General features: G+C 49.2%; 1 protein-coding gene across 1 annotated transcript in view; it reads left to right on the top strand.

The window, feature by feature from the left end:
* The first annotated feature begins 6,841 nt into the window (after positions 1-6,841).
* Positions 6,842-22,254, top strand: part of LOC138301736 (uncharacterized) — an 82,921-nt gene continuing 67,508 nt past the window's right edge. The window contains exons 1-2 of the mRNA XM_069242245.1: positions 6,842-7,089; positions 13,962-14,089. Of these exons, the coding sequence (XP_069098346.1) occupies positions 6,842-7,089; positions 13,962-14,089 (376 nt within the window). The remainder of the gene's footprint in view (positions 7,090-13,961; positions 14,090-22,254) is intronic.

Raw genomic sequence — 22,254 nt, 5'->3', positions numbered from 1 at the left:
ATTCCCACATACATTCCTCGCCTGGTCTAACAACATCCCCTTGTTGCAGTGGAGGAGCAGCCTTTCAGTCACAGCGTTTAATGACTCAGTGAGAAGGGTAAATAACAAGGCTGGCAAGTAGTTCAGGCCACCCAGACTGGCTGTCATTCCACATAGATACATTCAGGGGGAGCGTTTTTCCCACAGGATGGGTTGTACCTATCATGGGCCAGCAATGACATGTTTTTAGAGAACTTCTTGGCTTGGTTGGTGCACCGCCAATAGAAAGTGGGGGACTGCGGTAGGGAAGGCCAGATAGTAGGCCTACTACGCTGGCCTGTGGCAGGTTGAGATCACGATTGGTGCGGCAATTCGGCTTACCTTTCTTACCTGAGCAGAACACCAAGGTAATGAGACCCTCCAAGGGGTTCTGGCTGGGAAGCAAAGGTGACATCCAGGGGCACAGGTGGTTGCAAGTGGTCGCTGGCCTCTGGTCCCTAGGGCCAAACACCCATGCATGTGCAAAGGGCACGAAGCTAGCACTGGCCTTTGGTGGGGGGTGAGTCTAACGATGGAGGGGATGCTTGAGGTAGGTACCCTGGCAGGCAGGCGGGACCCCTGCACAGAGATTGCATCCCAAAGGGTAGAGGGGGTAGAGCGCTCCCATATGGAGTGTCTACCCCAGGTCCACTTATCCATGTATGGAACCGGGACTGGGGTGTCACCACGGGATTCAGTCAAAATCTTATCCACAGTTACTAAAAAGGATGCACAGGAACTGATTCTTAGATAATGGTAGGAAACTTGATGTATAAGCGTACTATGTTAAGGCTAGATATCTACAAATGCTAATTTGATCTGTAATTATGATGGGGTTACTGTGTAAATTGAAATTGTGTTAAGTGATGATTGATTTATGTAGTTGTTTGAAAAATAAAATACGTCTAGGGATTTATGACCCCTTAACCGAAAGGATGTGATTTTATTATCTCAAACTGATTTGGGGCCCCGGGTGGGAGGACTCTGGGGTTGGCAGGAGGCCTCGGTGGTACCAGTCCATATGAGGAATATAGATAATTTGCAGTAAACTTTATAGTGAATGACTACAGGCAACTATATGACCTGCCCACACGCACCTTCAGTGGATCAGAGAACGCACCCAATGTGGTCAGAGCTCATAGACTCATTCAGTGCATTAGGTGTGGAGGTACGCACCATGAGAGATCTAAAAAAGAGAAATCGAAAAATGAGGAGGTGAATAAAGGATATATTCTCCAGTATTCTGCCTCTGTCTCACGACTCTCAATGCACATATACTGTCCACCAGCTACCCAGACCAACTTGATGATGTGCCTCTTCTAGTGAATTCCAATGTTAGGCCAGGTAGGAACCAAACCCCTCTATCTTCCAACTACATTAACATTCCCACCTCATTTCACATGGTCCTAAAACAGCACATATTGTCCATTCATATATAGGCAGACATCTCACACTTATCACACACGCACAGCAAACCTCTTCCCCTTAATAGTGAAAAACATTCTAGTAATCTTGGCACATTCTAACTTTTGTTTCTCTTTCCACATATCTAGTGCATTGTGTGCACTACTTGTGACAGCAATAGCCCATTGTATGTCAGGACGACGACCATGCCCATCATCTCTATGCATCCCTACCTCCCAGCCAGATATGCCTCATTAATTTCAATCTCACAACAGCACTCTTAAGAAGTCAATATCTTTGACAGTCGTATCTCAACAGTGCCATTCACATACCTTGTGCGTACACACAAAGCCAATGAACCCTTTTCAAATGTGTATATTGTAAGCGAATAGGGTCAAATATGTTCACCCATAACATGTTTTCATTTGCAGTCCTTGTACTGTCAGCCTCTGTGCCACCTACTTCCACCTCCACTGCAGCGGCATTGGCTGCATCGCAATGTGGAGTGGCCTCAGACATCCTAATATGTATACTACTATTTATCTCAAATGCATATAATTTATCTCCTTTCTCATTCCTACTAATGTTAATACAATAATTGATTTTTCAATATGAAAGGAATATGCCATATCCCTCATTTATATTTATCAGCATTTGCACAGTTGGTCACAGCTATCACAGATGTTCTCATTCACATTGTTAGAACTCTAAAGTATATTTCTATGTGTAGGAGCTGCTTCATCAAGGGATCTTCAGCACTACTGGTGAGCAGCTGACATCAAGGGACCAATCCACACAGCAAGCATCTTCGGGGCTAGAAAGTAAGGCGTATCCCTACCACATGTCTATGGTCACATACCAAACAACCAATACCCTTCTATACCAATCTTATGTTCCACCAATCTTTAAGTGCTATCTATGCGTTAACATTCCCACCTCATTTCACATGGTCCTAAAATAGCACACATTTCCCATTCACATATAGGCAGACATCTCGCTTTTATCACACACGCACAGCAAATGAATGTACAAAATGTTTAGCAGTCGTCTTTACACCCTCTTAAATATCTCAGTCTCAATTCTCATTTCTCATTCCTTGTAACACTTGAGGACAAGGGCCAGATTTACAAGGCCCTAGCACCACCTTGCGCCATATTAGCCTCGTTTTTTTACGCTAATGTGGCTCAAGGAGACAAATTTTGCAGCGTCATATTTACAAAGTGGGGAAAGGCATGCATTGCGCCACTTTGTGACATCTTGTGCCACATTATGCCTGTGTCAGGCATAATGTACGCAAAGGGGGGGATTCCAAGGTTAGGAGGCCCACAAAAATGGTGCAATTAAATCTACAAGAGCTCACTGCGCCATTCTTGGTGTCATTTTCAACACCTGTTTAAAGCAGGTGTTAAAGTGGCAAGCCCATTTTAATCAATGGGCCTCGATGCACTGTGCTGCACTAGCATCAAAATGTTTGATGCTAGTGCAGCAAAGCGCTATAATAGCATAAAAAATGTTGCCGCTATTGGCCTAACGTGTGCCATGGTGCACCGTATTGTAAATAAGGCCCGCCATTGTGTCGTTTGGTGGGGCTGGGGCAACTCATGAAAACTGTCGCATCAGCACTGATGTGCCAGTTCTTTGTAAATATGCACCAGAGTTCCTCGGGATGATACTATTCAGGGCATTCCAACAAAAGGCAGTGTGAAATCCCGAGCGAAAACTCAATCCTTTTGAAAGCTGCCACCTCTATGCTTACAACCTGCCTCTATAGCGTTTCCATTACCTTTGTCTGAGAGCGACAAAGCAACTGGAGAGTGCTGCCAGGCGGCAAATGACAGAACCATGTAAGAGGGACAAAATGCGGTACTCCTGCTACCAAATGCCTAAGGACTGAGAAGGATGGGATGTAGAAGTAGTTTACAACAAGGCATGTAAAAGAAAGTAGTGTCGTAAAAAGAAAATAAAGGGATGATTTAAGTTGAAGAGGCGACAAGGACCCACTGTGGTCATGCTAAAAGCAGTGCTTAATTTGTGCTTGTTGTTTCCGGTGCTGAGCACCGGCACTTATTTGTGAGGGCCGGGACTTATTCTTATGCCTCAAGCATTTCCTGCGAGCAAAAGACACATATGGGAAAGACGGAAGACGGAAAAACTAAAAAGCGTCATAAAGGGAGAAAGTAGAAAGTTGCAGGATGAGCTGAAGGGGCAGGGGAGGCCCTAAATGGATTGAAGAGGCCCGAGATGGCTTCAGGATTACGCTGCCTCAGTATTCAGTGCTGGCAGATTTAATTACAGCAGTCTCGTGTTGAAGAGAAGGGCTTTGAGCACCGGCACCTCTTTATTTACAAATTAAGCACTGGCTAAAAGTGACCCAATCCCCCATGCACCGAAGTCCCTCACGAAAAGGTTCTCGAGGCCGACCCTTTGCAGTTGTGGCTCCCTGCTGGGGGAAGTCTTCGCATGGCCCCTTCGTGCATTTGACAACTGCTGCACGATTAGAACATTCACAATCCCATCTTCTAAGCAGTAAGCCTCATTTAGCTACACTTCTGTGCCACTCCATGGCAAAAGCCCCACTGGCTGGCCTCTGCGGCCTAAAAACGCTCCCAGCGACATAACATCTCTGAAGGCTCAGTCCAGTGCACACCGGCATCTATCACAACCCCTGCTTTCGAAGGAGGGCTGCTTTCTGCTTGACAGGCAGTGCCCCTAACGATAGGTATAATAACTGTAGCGTAACTGAACTAATATCACAAATTATCAGCCCGGGAAGGATGATACCCAAGTTGGCAGTGCTAGATTTGGAACTTTTGACCTCGGTTAGCATACAATCAGTACAACAAATACATTACAGTACCAGTGTCACGAACTTTCCAATCCACCTGCCAAAATAGGGCAGAGTGCGAGCACAGAGAATAGGTGGATTCGTAAAAGTGTCCTCTCCAGGCGGATACACTAAATTTACTCTCTGTGTGTGTACAACTGCATTACATCAGAAGTGTTGGTGTTATTATTGCTTGATACGTGCGAAGAGCACAACGTGTTTTCCTACAGGTTGCAGCCCTTTCTGAAATCTCGGAGTGACAAATGTATACTAAATAGAGCATGCTTGTGTATTACGCCTATGTACATAGTACAGCATGAGCTTGTTTATATTCTATGACTGACAGAATTTGCTGTAAGATGTCTTTAACATTTTTGGTGGGCAAAAATTATAATAGATAACTAAAATCAAGCCAGTTAATGGTCTCTGCTGAATATTTGTGTGCGTGAGAATCTAAATATAAGTAACATCTGTTTCATAACTTTGTAAAGGTGTTTAACCCTTACATTCCAGTCAGGTATTTGCGCAGTGACAATCTGGCCAAGTTAGGTGGAGTGAACAAAGCCAGTTCTCTAAAAAAACAAACTGGAGACTTCATTTGTATGCTTCCTTTCTCCGAGCAGCTCGCATTGCTGCTGTGCGTTAAACATCTGACGCAAGTGTACTCATTGCATATGTGTCAGTTGTGTCGGTTAACTAACTTTATGCCAATCTAACAATGTTTCCCCACAGTTGCACTCCGTCTGTTTGCTGTAATGGAGGGTGACGAGAGCAGACACAGTCTAGTCTCTATATGGGATCATTCAGGAAGGGGACGTAACGGGAGGTGGACGGGATTGGTTATAGGTAAGAAGGGGGGGACAAAGGGAGGGGGTTTATAGGGCTGAGGGGGAGGGACCAGCCTCTTCTGCACTAGCTCATCGGGCGGTGCAGAAGTTGTCCGCCCACCCTGCAGGAGGAAGAAGGATAGGAAGCGTGTGATGTGGGGTTTGGGTTGATGGAGGAGTGTGTGTGGGGGGGGAGAACGCCAGTTAGGGCAGGTTGCGAACAGAGATTTTCGAGGCAGTAGATGGGGGAGGGTGGAGAGTCAGATGTGGGCATGACCACCCTTCGAGGGGGAAAAAAGAAACAGGTGAAGGATGAGAGTGTGGGGAATGCTCGAAGCAGGTAGGGCATGAAAGGAAAAGGGGGGAATGGAAGTGAAAAGTGAAGGAATGAGTGAAAAGGATGATCGAGGAGAACTTAAAAGTGTGGGGGTTTCTAAAGTTGGAATTTGTTAGATAAGTTAAAAGTTATGTATAGGTTGCAATCCCGTCCGAAATAAATGGCCTTTTACACTAAGTAGACTGTGTCACTGACTGTGTCCTGATGTTTGCGACGCATAGCCAGTTCATATCCGTGCTGCCACCCTCATGTAACACGTTATCACACACGCCTCTGACACAAGGCGGTCCTGGGTACCAGCACTGCTGTCATTGTGTGATATTTGCACGTGATAGTGTTGTCCATACGACATCATCATTGGGCAGGCGTTCCTTGGATGTAGTATCAGTTTTGAGACCATTTGAATAGCTGCTTAGAAACTCCACAGACATTTAAATTAATTTAAAAAAGGTGTTTACCTTTATTAATAGTTTGCCTCTGTCTAATTAATTACTGATGCACTGAATGGTAGATTGGTGGGCCTGGCACTCGATTAATGATAAGTGGTTAGGACTTGGAATTCAATCTGTGCAGCACCATTCTGAATTGTTAGCTTTGGATATTTTAACTTCTTTAAAAATGATTCTGCACCAGTATGAGAGCTGGCATGCTTGAACTTGTTTGGCATCAAAGGCATTTTTAGCTGTTGAATCTGAGGCCAAAAAAAACCCTTGATTTTAATGACTGTGGCCCTCATTATGACATTGGCGGTAAAACCCACTTCCCGTCATGCTGACTGCCGCCAACAAACTGCCGCCGCGGCGGATATCCGTTCACCATATTATCACACTCACACACCAATCTGTCACTATTCAGCCACAGACACACGTCCGCCACACCAAAGTTCAGTGATAAACTGGCGGTATCAAAACCCACACATTTACGCCAACAGAACTACACCCACCACATTATGACCCAGGAATCACAATGGCGGACATTCAATGGCGGTAAACTATTGGCGGTCCATACCACCGCGCTCAAAATACACACACACAAACAAAAAAACACCACATTGGGAAATTCAAACAATACACACCTGACACCCATACACACACCACACCCACACCACTATAAAACACACACCCACATTATCCACAACCGTTTACGATTACAAAGCATTGCCACCAGAGACAGAAAGCAAGACCACTGACACGACCAGAGCCACACACTACTCACACCTATACACCACTCACGTACCCCACATCACACACCCCAACACATCACCCTACACACCCTCACCTACACAACTCACACAACACCCATGGCACCACAAAGACACCCCAGATTCTCAGAGGAGGAGCTAAGCGTCATGGTGGGGGAAATCATCAGGGTAGAGCCACAGCTATTTGGAGCACAGGTGCAGTAAATATCCATTGCTAGGAAGATGGAGCTATGGCAGAGGATCGTGGCCAGGGTCAAAACCGTGGGAAAGCACCCCAGAACAAGGGACAACATCAGGAAGAGGTGGAACGACCTACAGGGGAAATTACGTTCCATTGCAGCAAGACACCAACTCGATATACAGAGGACTGGCGGTGGACCCCCACCTCTGCCGCTGCATCTAACAACCTGGGAGGCGCAAGTCTTGGCAATCATGCAACCTGTGGGCCTGGCCAGAGTAGCAGGAGGACTGGACTCAGGTAAGTCATCTCTCTACTACTACTACCCCCCTACCTGCATGCCATCACATACCCCCACCATCACTCCACCACCTCCCACACACCCCGCCATCACATATCACTCATCCCAATGCCAAATCCTGCATGCCATACCAATGCATGGACACCACTCTCAGACCTGCATGGACACCTAACACTAAAGCATGCACATTAGAGAGAACTAATCATCCCACCATGCACCAACATACACAAGTGAAAGCTGCCAGGGCAAATACAACGAGGGCAACCCACTGATGCAAAATATGTCACACACAAAAACAATAACACTGCATTTACATCCCTACAGGTACCCCAGCCAATGTGAGCGGCAGAGAGGTGCCAGCACTATCCAGTCCTTCCACAGAAAAGGCCCACAGTGATGACAGCAACTCTGGTCGCCTGGATCTGGATGACTAACCTGGCCCATCAGGGACTGCTGGATAGCCGGTTACCCAGGCCCAGTCACACACCACCACAGAGCCTCCCCCATCAGGAAACACCACCACAGCACCCACCCAGCATACCCATACCTCTGTCCCCAGGACACGTCAATCAGCAGTGTGTCCACCACTACAGGGACCCCAGGGCACACCTCATACCCAAGACAATCAGGGACCTGGGGTCAGTGGGCACACAGTTCAGGGGACAGAGGCACAGGACAACAGGGAAACTGGGAGGACTGCTGTGCACCAGGGGGAGGACAGGCCCAGGGAACCGGTTCTCCAGCAGGCACTCTCTGAGATCCTGGGAGCATATCAACATTCCCAAGATACGCAGGGCCAGATCCTGGACAATGTGCAGGAGAACAGGCGCCTGCAGGAGGGACAGTACCAGGGGATCAGGGAGGACTTGCAGGCCACCAACAACACCCTGGTCTCCATAGCAGGGGTTCTGACAGACATGGCCAACATTATGAGGGAGGCAGTCTCACAACAGCTGGCCCCTGCCACTAGCCAGACATCTGAGTTGCCTTCCACCTCTGCTGCGGCTAGTGGACAGGAGGCCCCGCCACAGGACCAACAGGCCACCAGAACCCATCCCCCTGCAGAAGGTGAACCATTCCGCGAACATTCCCTGCGATCCAGGCAGAAGCCAGAGACTACTGCCAAGACCCTCGCCAAGAAATGAGACTCTCCTGATTGTCACCCTTGTGTCCCAGTCTGTCTCCCTGACAACCTTGAACTGCCATTGCTCCCCTTCCTATGTCCCCTTGTACAACACACCTGTGCTACAAATAGACTGGAACAATACCCTGGACTTTCCTCCATCATCACCCCATCCCCTTGCACTTGCACCTCTTCTTCTTAGCACTTCAATAAACACACTTTTAAAAAATACAAGTATGGAGTATGTCAAATGTTCTATGTATGCATTCGTTTAACGATGTTTAAACATTGCAATTCAACTGTACTGTATTGTTCACATCTTATAGACCTGTAGTTGGCTGCAGTGATCACACCAGGAGCTATAGGGGGGCACCAACATCTGCAAAATGAGTTGCCAAGGATACAGGGAGTGGGCATAGAGGAAATAACAGCATGCCAGTGCCAAAGATAATCCAAAAATTGACAATGAAATGTGAAGTACCACTGTCTTACCTGTGTGTCTTTGGAAGTATTGTCGAATCACTGCAGTTCTGTTGTCCTCATCCTCTGCCTCGTCATCCTCACTCTGCACAGGGTCCACTGCTGCCACAAGGCCATCTCCAGCCTCCTCTTCCTGCAGAAAAGGCACATGGCGTCTCAAAGCAAGGTTGTGCAACATGCAGCATGCCACAATTATCTGGCAGACCTTCTTGGGTGAGTAGCACAGGGATCCCCCAGTTAGATGGAGGCACCTGAACCTGGCCTTCAGGAGGCCAAAAGTACGTTTGATAATCCTTCTTGTTCGCCCATGTGCCTCATTGTAACGTTCTTCTGCCCTTGTCCTGGCATTCCTCACAGGGGGCAGTAGCCATGATAGGTTGGAGTAACCAGAGTCACCTGCAAATATCGAGGGACAACATTTAGGCACACACTATCCTATATGGCCCTCACCATACCCATACACCAACATATACTGGGTGGGATCCAGGGCTCACCTATTAGCCATACCCGGTGCTTCTTTAGCTGGGCCATCACATTTGGGATGCTGCCATTCCTCAAGATAAAGGCATCATGTACAGACCCTGGATACGTAGCATTGACATGGGCGATGTACTGGTCCGCCAAGCACACCATGTGTACATTCACGGAGTGAAAACTCTTTCGATTTCTGAACACCTGTTCATTTTGCCTTGGGGGCAAATGCAATATGTGTTCCATCAATTGCCCCAATTATGTTGGGGATATGTCCCATTGCACAGAGTTCAGCCTTCACAGTGGCCAAATCCTCCACCTGGGGGAAAACAATGTAGCTGCACATGTGTTTAATCAGGGTAGACAATACTCTTGTCAGCACTATTGAGAACATTGGCTGTGACATTCCTGCTGCCAAGCCCACTGTCACTTGGAAAGAACCAGTTGCCAAGAAATGGAGCACAGATAGGACTTGCACAAGAGGGGGATCCCAGTGGGGTGACAGATAGCAGATATCAGGTCAGGCTCCAGTTGGGAACGCAGCTCCATGATTGTGGCCCTGTCAAGTCTATAGGTGAGGATAATGTGCCTGTCCTCCATTGTTGCCAAGTTAACCAGGGGTCTGTACACGGGGTATGTCTCCATCTCCTATTCATTCGCAGCGGCTGCAGTCTAAAGGACAAAAGAGTGAGTAGCCAGTCACCAACTGAACATTGTAGCCACAACAGTACAATGCAGGTATTTGTCCAGTATGTCCTATTTTGAACTGTGACGCAGTTATTATCCAGGGCCTGCCCCACCCTGAAATGGCATCCGCCAGTCTTGTGTGGAGGGACAGGTGGAAGTAAGGTAATTCCGTTGACGTTGTGTGCCATTGCGGGAGGCGGCCGGAAACCGCCGTACAACTCCTCTTTGGCTAACATTGGGCCCTATGGGGCACAGTGGCCAATGGTGATGTACGCTGCCGTTGACGGTATGAACCGCCGCGGACGTGACCGCCATTTTCTATCTCACCCTCACTTGCTACCTGACCTTCAACACGAGAGGACCTACACTGCATGTGCTGCTGTGACCTGTGTCTGGAAGCTACTATGGCTCGTGTGACTGGGGAAAGGGCCCCTGCCTTCACCTCAGCGGAGTTGGAGTGACTAGTGGATGGGGTCCTACCCCAGTACAGACTGCTGTATGGGCCTCTAGACCAACAGGTGAGTACACTGTGAGCACAATGCATGTGGAATGAATGCATGGAATGGTGTGTGTGAAGGCCTCATGTAGGGTGTGGGTGCATGTCCCCTGGGCAGCGTGCAGGTTGTGTGCTGGGCCTGTGTGTGCAAATGGCGACGTGAAGGGATTTGGTGGGCCATAAATGTAACAGGCAGGACGGTCTGACTGAAACCATTTCTTGTGTGCATTTCTCTGCAGGTCAGCGCCCATCAAAAGAAGAGTATATGGCGTGCCATCGCCAAGGATGTGCGGACCCTTGGGGGTCTATGGCAGGCAGAGCACCCACTGTTGGAAACGGTGGGAGGACCTGAGACACCTGGCATGGAAGACGGCAGAGGCCCAGCTGGGGATGGCCTCCCAATGAGGAAAGGGTGCCCTTGGAGCCCTGACCCCCCTGATGGCCCGCATATTGGCAGTGGCCTATCCGGAGCTGGATGTGCGCTTGAGGGCATCACAGCATCCACAAGGGGGTGAGCACAGTGCCCATCATTACTACTTACGCATGGTAGGGGCGTACCCGGGTGGGTGATGTGTGTCAGTGGGTGCCCCTAGGTCAGGCCTGACATTGCAGAGAAGGTCCCATGTTGGGCAGGGTTATGAAGTCATGATCCTGCTACCTAGCTTGTAGGCATCCACAACTGGTAAGGGCTGTGTGGGTCCAAGGTGTGCTGTATTTGGCGGTATGTGCCCCTTCCCATGCCTTGGTGGCTGGCATTATAACTGGTAGTGCATTGCATAGTACGTAGGGCTGTTCACTGTGTGTGACAGTGGTGTGTACTCCAACGGTGGTGTTGGTGCAGCCATTGACCAAGTGTATCCTTTGTCTCTCCCCCCCCCTTTTTGTTTTGTCATCCTGTCCTTATGTGCATTAGCATCATCTGGCGGAGGATCAGGGGCACTGGCGACGGAGGGAGCTGCATCCCACCGATGCTGAGGGCACCAGTGGGAACGGAGGGCGAGGGGAGCACCACGGCGGAGACTGGAGGGGACAGTTCAGACACAGATACCTCCTCCGATGGGAGCTCCCTGGTGGTGGCGGAACCTTCAGTGACCACCCCAGCTACAGGTACATCTGCCACCCCGTACCAGCACCGCCCTCCCAGCAGCCCCTCATCAAGTTGCCCGTGCCCGCTCACCCAGGAGGGTGGGCATCTCCTTCGCCCCTGGCACCTCAGGCCCTACCCCAGTGAGCCCTGCTGCCCTGAGTGAGGAGGCTATTGACCTCCTGAGATCCATCTCTGTAGGGCAGTCAACCATTGTGAATGCCATCCAGAGGCTGGCAGCCCAAATGCAACACACAAATGCATTCCTGGAGGGCATTCACAGTGTTTTTGCGGCCCAACAGAGATCAATCCAGGCTCTGGCCTCCTCTCTGATGGCAGCCATTGTCCCTGTTTCCGCAATCCCCCCCCTCCAACTTCCTCTTCCCAGTTCCATTCCCCTCAACCCCAACCTATCCCAAGCACACAGGCAGACGAGCATGCACACGGGACAACACACAAGAGTGGAACAGGCAGACACAAGCACCACACATCATCCCACAGGCACTCACACAAACACTATCCAGATGCAGACATACCAACATCCACTGCCTCCACTGTGTCCCCCTCCTCCTCCACCTCCCTCCCAGTTGCGCTTACACTCACACCTGCATGCACATCCTCATCCACTACCAGCATCACCACCACCACGTCTAGCAGAACACACAACTCACTGGCAGACACCTCTACAACAGCCATGCACACGTCCCCTGCGTCCTTTCCCACTGTGTCTGTCACCACCCCTCCCAAGGTACACAAACACACTCAGACACCCAACAGCCATCCACCTCACAACAGCATCCAGTCCATGCACCTGCACCCAAACACAGCAGGCAGACACAATCTACACCCACTCCCTTTTCCTCCACTCCCAAACCTTCTCCCTCTTCCCGCCACAATGTCCCTAAGAAGCTTTTCCTCTCCACCACTGACCTCTTCCCTACCCCCCCTGTCCTTCATGTCCGGCCAGGGTGGCAAAAACCCAGGCAAGCACCACAGCCATCCAGTCCACGGGCCCAGTAGTCTCCACACCCACTCGTGGTGGGAAAGGATCCAGGGCACCAGCCAGCCTCAAAGAAAGTGTGCCTGCCCCAGCTGCTGCCCAGGAGGGCAATTAGCCTGCCCCAAGTGCTGCCAGGAAGGGCAAGGAGCCTGCCCCAAGTGCTGCCCGGAAGGGCAATGAGCCTGCACCATGTGCTCCCCGGAAGGGCAAGGAGTCTGCCCAAGTGCTGCCAGGAAGGGCAAGGGGCCTGCACCAGCAGGCAGGAAGGACAAGGGGCCTGGTGCAGGGACTCAGAAGGAGCCCCCACCACCAACCATGGTTGTGCAGCCATCCAAGGCTGCAGGGGATGGGCTGGAGCCTCCCCCCCACCACCACCAGCAACACCACCACCAGCAGTGGGCAGCCGTCGAAGACTGCAGGAGATGGGCTGGAGCTTCCCCCACCACCACCAGCAGCAGCACCACCAGCAGTGGGAAGCCGTCCGAGGCTGCAGGGGATGGGTTGGAGCCTCCCCCCACCACCAGCAGCAACACTACTGCCACCACTGAGCAGCCGTCACTGCCGGCGGACGGTATGTTGTCCTGCCTCCATGGGCTGCTGTGGTGTCTGCCACCTGCAAATCCTGTGGGTATGACACTCAGCTGAGAGACTGTGACCTTGCACTCCCCAGGAACAGAAGCACAGGGCACGCTGCCTCCTCCAGAACCAGTGGGTAAGACAGCCACCAACTTCAGCCTCCCCAGGAACAAGAGCACAGGGCACGATGCCCCCTCCAGAACCAGTGGGTAAGACACCCACCAACCCCAGCCTCCACAGGAACAAGAGCACAGGGCACAATGCCCCCTCCAGAACCAGTGGGTAAGACACCCACCAACCCCAGCCTCCCCAGGAACAAGAGCACAGGGCACGATGCCCCCTCCAGAGCATGTGGGCAAGACACCCACTTGAGAGACTGTGGCCTTGCACTCCTCAGGACCAAGCACAGTGCATGTTGCCCTCTCCAGACCACGTGGGCAAGTCACACACTTGAGAGACTGTGGCCTTGCACTCCCCAGGACCAAGCACAGTGCATGTTGCCCTCTCCAGACCACGTGGGCAAGTCACACACTTGAGAGACTGTGGCCTTGCACTCCCCAGGACCAAGCACAGGGCATGTTGTCCCCTCCAGAACCAGTGGTGTTTTTCCATCTGCCGGCTGAGGTGCCCTCCTGTTCCCCGTCCCACTGAGGTGCCTGCCTATTTTCCAATTGATGCCCTGCAGTGTTCTCTCCATGTTGCAGGTGACAAGTGGGGCCTTGGACTTTGGCCTGTGGCCCACGCACAATGAGGACTGGGCAGTGTCCCTTGAACTGTCCGTGTTGTTATTATTACACTCACTTTTGCACATTCCTGTAGTCCTTGCTTTATTCCTCAGGGGTTCGGGGTAAAAATGTTTTATTACTGCAGATGATTGTGTGTATGATGTTGGGGGTGTGTGTGTTGCATGTGTGTGTCACTCTTTTTTTCCTCCCTCCCTCCCCTGTGTGCTAGGTGGCTGTACTCACTGTGCTCGTCTTCGTCGTCGTTGGTGTTCGTGGTGGAGCAGGACGTAGAATACCATAGGGAATATGTGAAGTTTGGGCCTCATGGCGGCGAGGTTGTTCCCTGTGTCTCCAAAGGTGAGTCCTTTCCCTTCTGAGCTCAGTTTCCGCTAGGCTTTTAATGTCGTTGGTACCGCCCCAGAAAAGGTGGCGGATTGATGTGCCTTAATATGGTGGGTGGAACATTGACTTCCACCTGGCTGTAGGGGGCTACCGCCATGATGCCTGTTGTTTCCGCCCTAGCGGTCGCTATGGTAAAGTGGCTGTCTATGGGATTTCTCCCCGGCCTGGTCGTAATTTGGCAGTAGTTACCGCCAGCCTGTTGGTGGAATTACCGCCACTTTAACACCAACCGCCAGGGTTGTAATGAGGACATATGTGCCATTATAGCATGAACAAAAGGAGGAAGCATTAATCACCACCTGAAGTGCCTAGACAATCATTTTATTTCCAAGCGCTGCCTATGATTCAGTATACACAGCAGCGCGCTGTCTGAGTTGCTTGTGACAAAACACAAGCTGGAGAGCAGAGACATGACTTTGTTTTCATTACTTTTACTGAACTGAAAATGCAACACAAACATGTTTCTCATGGATGATAGCACAATCAACTTCATTTTGCATCCGGGTTTATGTAACCAACGTGACAAGGAGGGGCTGCAGAGGAATGAGGTATGGGGCAGTGCAGAGCAGTCACCTCAAGAGTGGGTAGCAGCAGACAGGGGGAAAGAGTGGGACAGCAAAAAAGGATTCTGAAAGCATGGGATTTAAACATAGATAAAGCTTGATGGTGGCGTGGAGGAGGAGAAAAAACATGAAAGAAGTATTTCTGTAAACAAACAGACAACCACGCAGAAAATATATAGCGTAACAGTCACCGTTTTAATCCATTTTTTCAAAACTTTCTTGCAGTGGGAGAACGCCCCTCAAATCCCAATTTTGTGCTTCAGGCTCGCTCGCATCGCTCGCTCATTATACTCGGTGAGACATTTTCGCCCAAACACTTTGAAAATCCACCAGCCACCACTGGTGGTCAGAAACATGAATATATTAACTATCAGTCTGAAACTTATATGAGCATTGAAAAGGGGGTTACCGCGAAACACACGTCGGCTATAGACACACATGTGATGATTGTTTTGGTAATTTGAAGTAACAAAGGAAAAGATAAAAGATGCCAACTTGTGATGAAATTAAGGCCCATATTTATACTTTTTGACGCAAAACTGGGCCGACGCAGTTTTGCATAAAAAATATTACCACCGGGTAACGCCATTTCTGTGCGCCGTGCGGGCGTCAAATTTATACTATGACGCACGGCGGCGCAAACCACAGGTGTAAGTAATTTTTTTTACGCACACCGCAGCATCACATCGTAAAGGAAAACGACGTTAACGCAGCAGAAATGACTGTGAGACGATTTACGACACCACAAACCGGATATGTGGCGCTGCTTCAAAAATCCCCGCAAACACAGCCATTTCAGCAGAGGAGAGCCAAAATGGATTCCAGATCCCTGTACAGACTCCAGGAAGATGAAAACGGACCAGGAACCAGCCAGGAGGACCCACACAAGAACCAGGACAGGGAGAAGAAGAAAAGAAAGTGTTGCTTCAGTGCAGAGGAGCAGGAAATTCTGGTAAAAGAGGTGACGGAACACCAGCACCAACTGTTTGTCACCTCAGAGTTGCCAATCAGTAGGAGAGAGGCAACATGGCAATAAATTGTTGAGAATATTAACAGTGTGGCAGAAGTACGCAGAACAGTCATTGAGTGCAAGAAACGCTGGCATGACTGCAAGTGCAGGACAAGGGAAAAGATGGCCAGGAACAGGAAGGCAGCACTGGAGGTGGGGGTCCCGCACACCAGGAGCCCCTGGACCACATGGAGGATATGGTCGCAGCCGTCATTCCTGAGGAGATCGTCACAGGGATTCAAGGACAGGACAGCGCAGACTACCAGGAGACAACGCAACATGCAGGGTAAATCGCATGGGAAACTAAAATGCACTAATGATAACTGCAACCGGGGGGGTGGGGGGAATACTGACTACACAATGCATGTAAGTCATCATATACATGGAGTGGCATGGGTAAAGGGGTACGGCACGGGGGCATGGCCTGTACAGAGAAAAGCTGGGGCACAGCATAACACAACACCAACAACATTTCCATGGGGGTATGCTGCCATGCCAACAATGTTGCAAAGGTAAAGCCACGCCAGGAGGGAAGGGCACAACGTCAAACTGACATCCCATCACACGTCAGCTACTATACCCCCTACATTAACTAGGGCCCAATTAACAACCTCTAGCCATACCGACAACTGCATGGGCTGCTGTGGTGTCTGCCGCCTGCAAATCCTGTGGGTATGACACTCAGCTGAGTGACCTTGCACTCCCCAGGAACAGAAGCACAGGGCACGCTGCCTCCTCCAGAACTAGTGGGTAAGACAGCCACCAACTTCAGCCTCCCCAGGAACAAGAGCACAGGGCACGATGCCCCCTCCAGAACCAGTGGGTAAGACACCCACCAACCGACAACTAACATCCATCCTGCAAGGACTACAACAAACTGTAAAGAAATTCACCACTGCAGTAAGGGAGTTGCCACAACACCTCACACTCCAAATCTTCCACTGCATGCACAAAGGCAATCATGACCCCCTCAGGGCAGACCTGGCTGCCTACCATTGTGACATGGCTGCTATTCTTAAGAACCAGCAGATCCTGCTTGCAGCAGTACTGCCTTTAAGACCCTCACAGGTAGCAGCTACCGGGATGTCTGACTCCCCGTCTACACACACTGACGTGTGTGTTGCCCCTTCACAACCACCACCACCAAGGGCAGGGGAGGCAACACACACATCAGAAGATGAGGACATGGAACAGATCACCTTCACACGTAAAAGTACCCGGAAGCACTAGTCCCTGCCACATGGCCACCTATTACCAAGGTCCTGCCCTTCGTAACATGCCAGTTTTGCAACAACTGTACTCAAGCACTGTTCGGCAAACCACTGTCTATCTTGTCAGATGGCCTTGTGATTGTCTCTCACTAACTCATTGGCAAATCATGTCCCTCTGCACTGTCTGACACTTCACCCCAGCATGTCCAATGAAATGTCCTTTTGCACTTGTGTAGGATCACAATGGAAGATGTCACTATAATGGACTCACAATCATGGACAATGTACATATAGCACTACAGCACTTTTCAATAAATAGCACTTACACAACCACTTTGTCTCTGTGTAATGTGACACATCAAACGTGCAGTAGACCACTGAATTTTGCCTCCTGTCAAATTACATAGCATGTCAATACAACTGTCCTGAAATAATGTAGGCTGATAACTATGCACAGTAGCCAGGATTCTACCATACTCTGCCCTTCCTAAGGGTAATATGTGAGGAAAAGAGAAACTATACACCATAATGCTGTGTTGGACAGAATAATGCTTCCTCGAAGGGATATCTAAACCATAAAATAGTGCCTTCAAAATGTTGCTTCAATGCAAAACTAACACATGTAACATTGCCCACAAATATAAGCGAAGTAACCAAACTGTATGAATGGAGGTGTATGAGTTTACATCCAAATAAGTAATCTTGCTGAACAGTGTAACAAATGATCTATGTGAGTTATGTACACTATATTACAAGAGAGCTTACTACCACTCACCTTATAAGGGTTTCCTTGGACATCAGACTGCAGTCACACATAACACAGGGGGTGATTCTGAGTCTGGCGGGCGGCGGAGGCCGCCCGCCAGACTTCCCCCACCAAAATACCGCTCCGCGGTCGAAAGACCGCTGAGGGTATTTTGGGATTTGCCCTGGGCTGGCGGGCGACCGCCAAAAGGCCGCCCGCCAGCCCAGGGCAAATCATCCTTCCCACGAGGACGCCGGCTCAGAATTGAGCCGGCGGAGTGGGAAGGTGCGACGGGTGCAGTGGCACCCGTCGCGTATTTCAGTGTCTGCATAGTAGACACTGAAATACAAAGTGGGGCCCTCTTACGGGGGCCCCTGCAGTGCCCATGCCATTGGCATGGGCACTGCAGGGGCCCCCAGGGGCCCCGCAGCACCCCCTACCGCCATCCTGTTCCTGGCGGGAGACCCGCCAGGAACAGGATGGCGGTAGGGGGTGTCAGAATCCCCATAGCGGCGGAGCCCGCTCCGCCGCCATGGAGGATTCACAAGGGCAGCGGAAAACCGGCGGGAGACTGCCGGTTTTCCGCATCTGACCGCAGCCGAACAGCCGCGGTCAGAATGCCCTGCGGGGCACCGCCGGCCTGTCGGCGGTGCTCCCGCCGACCCTGGCCCCGGCGGTCTCTGACCGCCGGGGTCAGAATGACCCCCATAGTGTCCCCAATCATAAATCTGGAAACACTGTATGTGACATTGAAAACATACTTAATGAAAAAAACACGTTGGGATCCATAGTAACTGTGATTGGTGGTTGCAATGAATGGTCTAATCTTTGCAAGGTAGCTTTGGGGTAGCTGCCAATGTTACAGCTCAGTTGGGATATGTTTGCAGCATAGGACACAAAATGTAATACAAAATAAAAACTGTACACTCATGCCAAGGCCCTGATCTACAAGCATGTCACACATAGGGTAAAGGGTTTACTACATATTTATTAATCAGGCAAAACAGAAGTGAAAACTCGGGGAAAAGCCTTACCTACCCTAATCTACTCTAACTACTCATTACCCACAACTGTCCCTAATTATCCTAAGCTAAACTTACTTATCACATTTAACGAAACGTTCTAAACATCAACCCGCCACCCCCCTTATGAGACGGGACACATGGAGGACAACAGACACTAACCTAAAAACATACTATCCTATACTAAACAAATATATATATAATATATATATATATATTTTTTTTTAAACACACAAGAACCCCAACATTGCCCACACACACCCACCCACACACTAAAAAAGAAACAGTAGAAATATTCAGGTCTCCCCCACCCACTAACACTAACTAAACTAACATCCTATACTAACCCAACACTAAGCCCCCTAAACCCACAAAGTATAAGAATCAGGAAAGAGGAGGGAGGGGAGGGAATCATGTCCGTCAACACAGCTACAGGTTGGCCCTCCGGAGGGTCCTCTTGATTGACCGCACCCACTGGTTTACATGTCGCACCTCCTGCCGCAGTCGGCTCATCTTACGAAGGACAAGGTCCAATTTACGGTGCATCTGTACAAAAGCAGCAGGGTCAATGGTTGCAGCTGGGGTGGTCTGGGTGCCAGCCGAGGAAGTGTGGGGTCGTGTAGTGTCCATGGTTTTGGGCTGCCCTGCAGGTGGTGCTGTGCTTGGGCGTGGAGCACTTGCTGAGGTGGTTGCCGCAACGGTCTCAGCTGCTGGTGGTGCCACCTAGGTGGTAGTGGTGCTGGTGGTGGCTGTGGTGAGCAAAGAAGGGCCGCCTTGTGGAAATGCCCTCCAGGCTCCAGGGGCCCATTTGTACCGGTATCTGCGGTACCCAGACTCTACTTGAAGTATGTGCTGATACCTCATTGCCTGCCGTTGAAACTCCCTGACATGGATGGGTGTCATATTTGCAGCTGTGAAGACAAATAGAAAATCTAACATTGGGAACTGCATTGTGTGAAATGGCACAAGAAGTAAATCAGACAATACATCAGTTGTACTTGTAACAGCTCATGTCATCATACAGATCATTGCTTGTCCCTGAGGAAGTACATGGCAAGCCAGCCTACAAAGGTTCTATCACACATAGCACATCCAAACCCTACAAGATGGGTAACAACTGGCATGATTTTGGCATCTATGTTCTGCCAGTTGTCAGCTAACAATCATGCAGCCCATCCTCCGCCAATGCCAGGGCTACAAATGTCATTGTACGGGATGGAAATCTAAGGCCACATGAGTTGCAAGTTGTAAATGGACTTGATAGTATAGCACTCATGTGGGAAACATGAGTGTGTATACTAGGTTCAGACAAAAGATTCACTGATTTACATGTCTGTGTACCAAACTTGTATCATCAGTCCTAGGTACACTATTCACAAACCCATGCCTGTGTTTGAGGGTGGGGGTGGACTAACAACTAACAATTTCAAACAACCAGGACACCCAGGAAGCTTAGGAAAACCAGAGATGTGTTTGGCTCAACACACACACCACAGGTAAGGAGTATCTCCAAATAAGAGATAGCAAACCCTTGACCAATCCCAGCGCCACACATGTCTGAAAATGCAGACCTTTGTCCACATCGTTTACTACCAGTAAGCCATGACTTACAACAAACACAGAGATGCAAGAACACCCCTGGCCATGAGTTGCATGCACACCTAGGCCATTGCACTCAAGTGCCACATACTCATAGCACTACATGTGGAGCTACATGCTGCTAGGAAGTTCAACCTACAGGTTAATCAGTACATTAGTGAATTGGGAAGCAGAAGTCTGTAGGTAAGCATTTTGCAGGCCCATTCTGGGAGAATTTGGGTCTGACTGGCTGACCAAATCACAAATTAGGTCCAATGCTACTCTTTCTGATACAAGTGTTATCCACATGACTCATCCCTATTCAGATTGCAGGGCCTACAGGACTGACCTAGAATCCCTAAATAAGACAATAGGATAAGGTTTGGCCAACTCAAAGATGGTGATAAAATGAAATTCCACTCATGGAACAAAACAAAAGATTGGCCAGCGCATCACACCTTGCTATGTGTTCAACACACAGGAGTCCATCACACATCACCAGCAAACACAACACATAACAGACATATCAACACTTACTGGAGTTGTCTGGGTCTTCAAATCTAGCCACCTCTCCAACAGTGTAGGGTGCCGGTCCACCTGTAAGGCATGGAAGGGAGAAATGTGCTCAATTTGTGTGCACTGTACAACAATTCCAAAGACAAATACTATGTGTAAGATTACATAAGTAAGTAAAGCCACTCAGACATGATGATACTGCATCCGATTTGGCACGCATAACATGTACATACCATGGGTCTCCAGTGAGTGTTACACACATATCTGCACACATGCAGTGGCCCTAACTATCATGTGGTGGCAAACATGCTCTTCATTAGTGAGCAGACATAATAATGGAACAACAAACTCCAAATACCAGTCTAAGATGTTAGCTGAGCGCAGCTAGAACTTTTTCCCTATGTGTCCAAATCCAGATCTGACATGTATCCGAAATGAAGAAGGGCCACAATAATCCCTAAGATTTTTGGAATTTCCATGATCGGTTTCCTTACACACTCACCAGACACACATGTGACATATGTTTGGGCCACATTGCTATCATCAATAGATGTGAAGCCTGCACTCATTTTCAGCCTCTTGTAGTGTTTCAAAAGTCAGTCTAGCTGTTGCGTCAACAAATGTTGGTAATGAATTGGAAATTTCTATACCTCACAGGCAAATGTGACCTATACCTATACATAATTGGCTCCTGATTTGTGTTGCTGTTTGACACAAAGGCGACACTAACTTACAAAATGCAAAAGTATTCAGTAAGTTTGCAGAGCTCTTGCTTCCTAACAGCTAGCAATTGTGGTCCTTAACGAAGTAGATATAGACCCTGTATGTTTCAGAAGCATTCCACACACTCAACAACATTGCCAGCATATAATGTACAAATCATCTGATGTCACTAGAGAGCATTTAATCGTGCACATTTACATGATTTGTACTCACCAATAGGGCCACCATTCACAATGCCCAGGTGGTCCAGCAGATCTTGCTCCCTGGAGATAAGGTCAGCCCAGCGGTGCTACAGCTGATGGTCATTCCTTGGTGTCTGATAAATGCGTTGCAGGTGATACCCCTGTATCACCCGCCCAACTGCCTCAATCATAAGGGGTAGGAAATGGCACACCAGCCATATATAACCACCAAGCTCCTCCTCACCCACCTTGCCAAGACGAGGCCTACCCAACATCTTAGAAGCAAAAGATAAATAGGTGATAAAGGGGAACAAAGGATAATAGGGGGAAGTAGAATAGGAAAAACTTAACACCACCCACAACAGACTCCCAACAGACTCCCAAAAAAACAAAGACAATACTATACAACACAATTGTACGCAGAAAACACTCAGAGAGGATACAACAACAATTTTTTATTCACAAAAAAGACAATATATAGACCACACAGGAGACAAAAGCACAAATTGACCAGACAAAACTCTCAACACAGCCACACAGTCAGTAAATATCACAGACTGCAAAGTGAAAG

This window comes from Pleurodeles waltl, chromosome 6, assembly GCF_031143425.1.
Source record: "Pleurodeles waltl isolate 20211129_DDA chromosome 6, aPleWal1.hap1.20221129, whole genome shotgun sequence".
In the NCBI taxonomy this organism is placed as follows: Eukaryota; Metazoa; Chordata; class Amphibia; order Caudata; family Salamandridae; genus Pleurodeles; species Pleurodeles waltl.
This window is presented reverse-complemented; position numbering and strand designations above follow the sequence as displayed.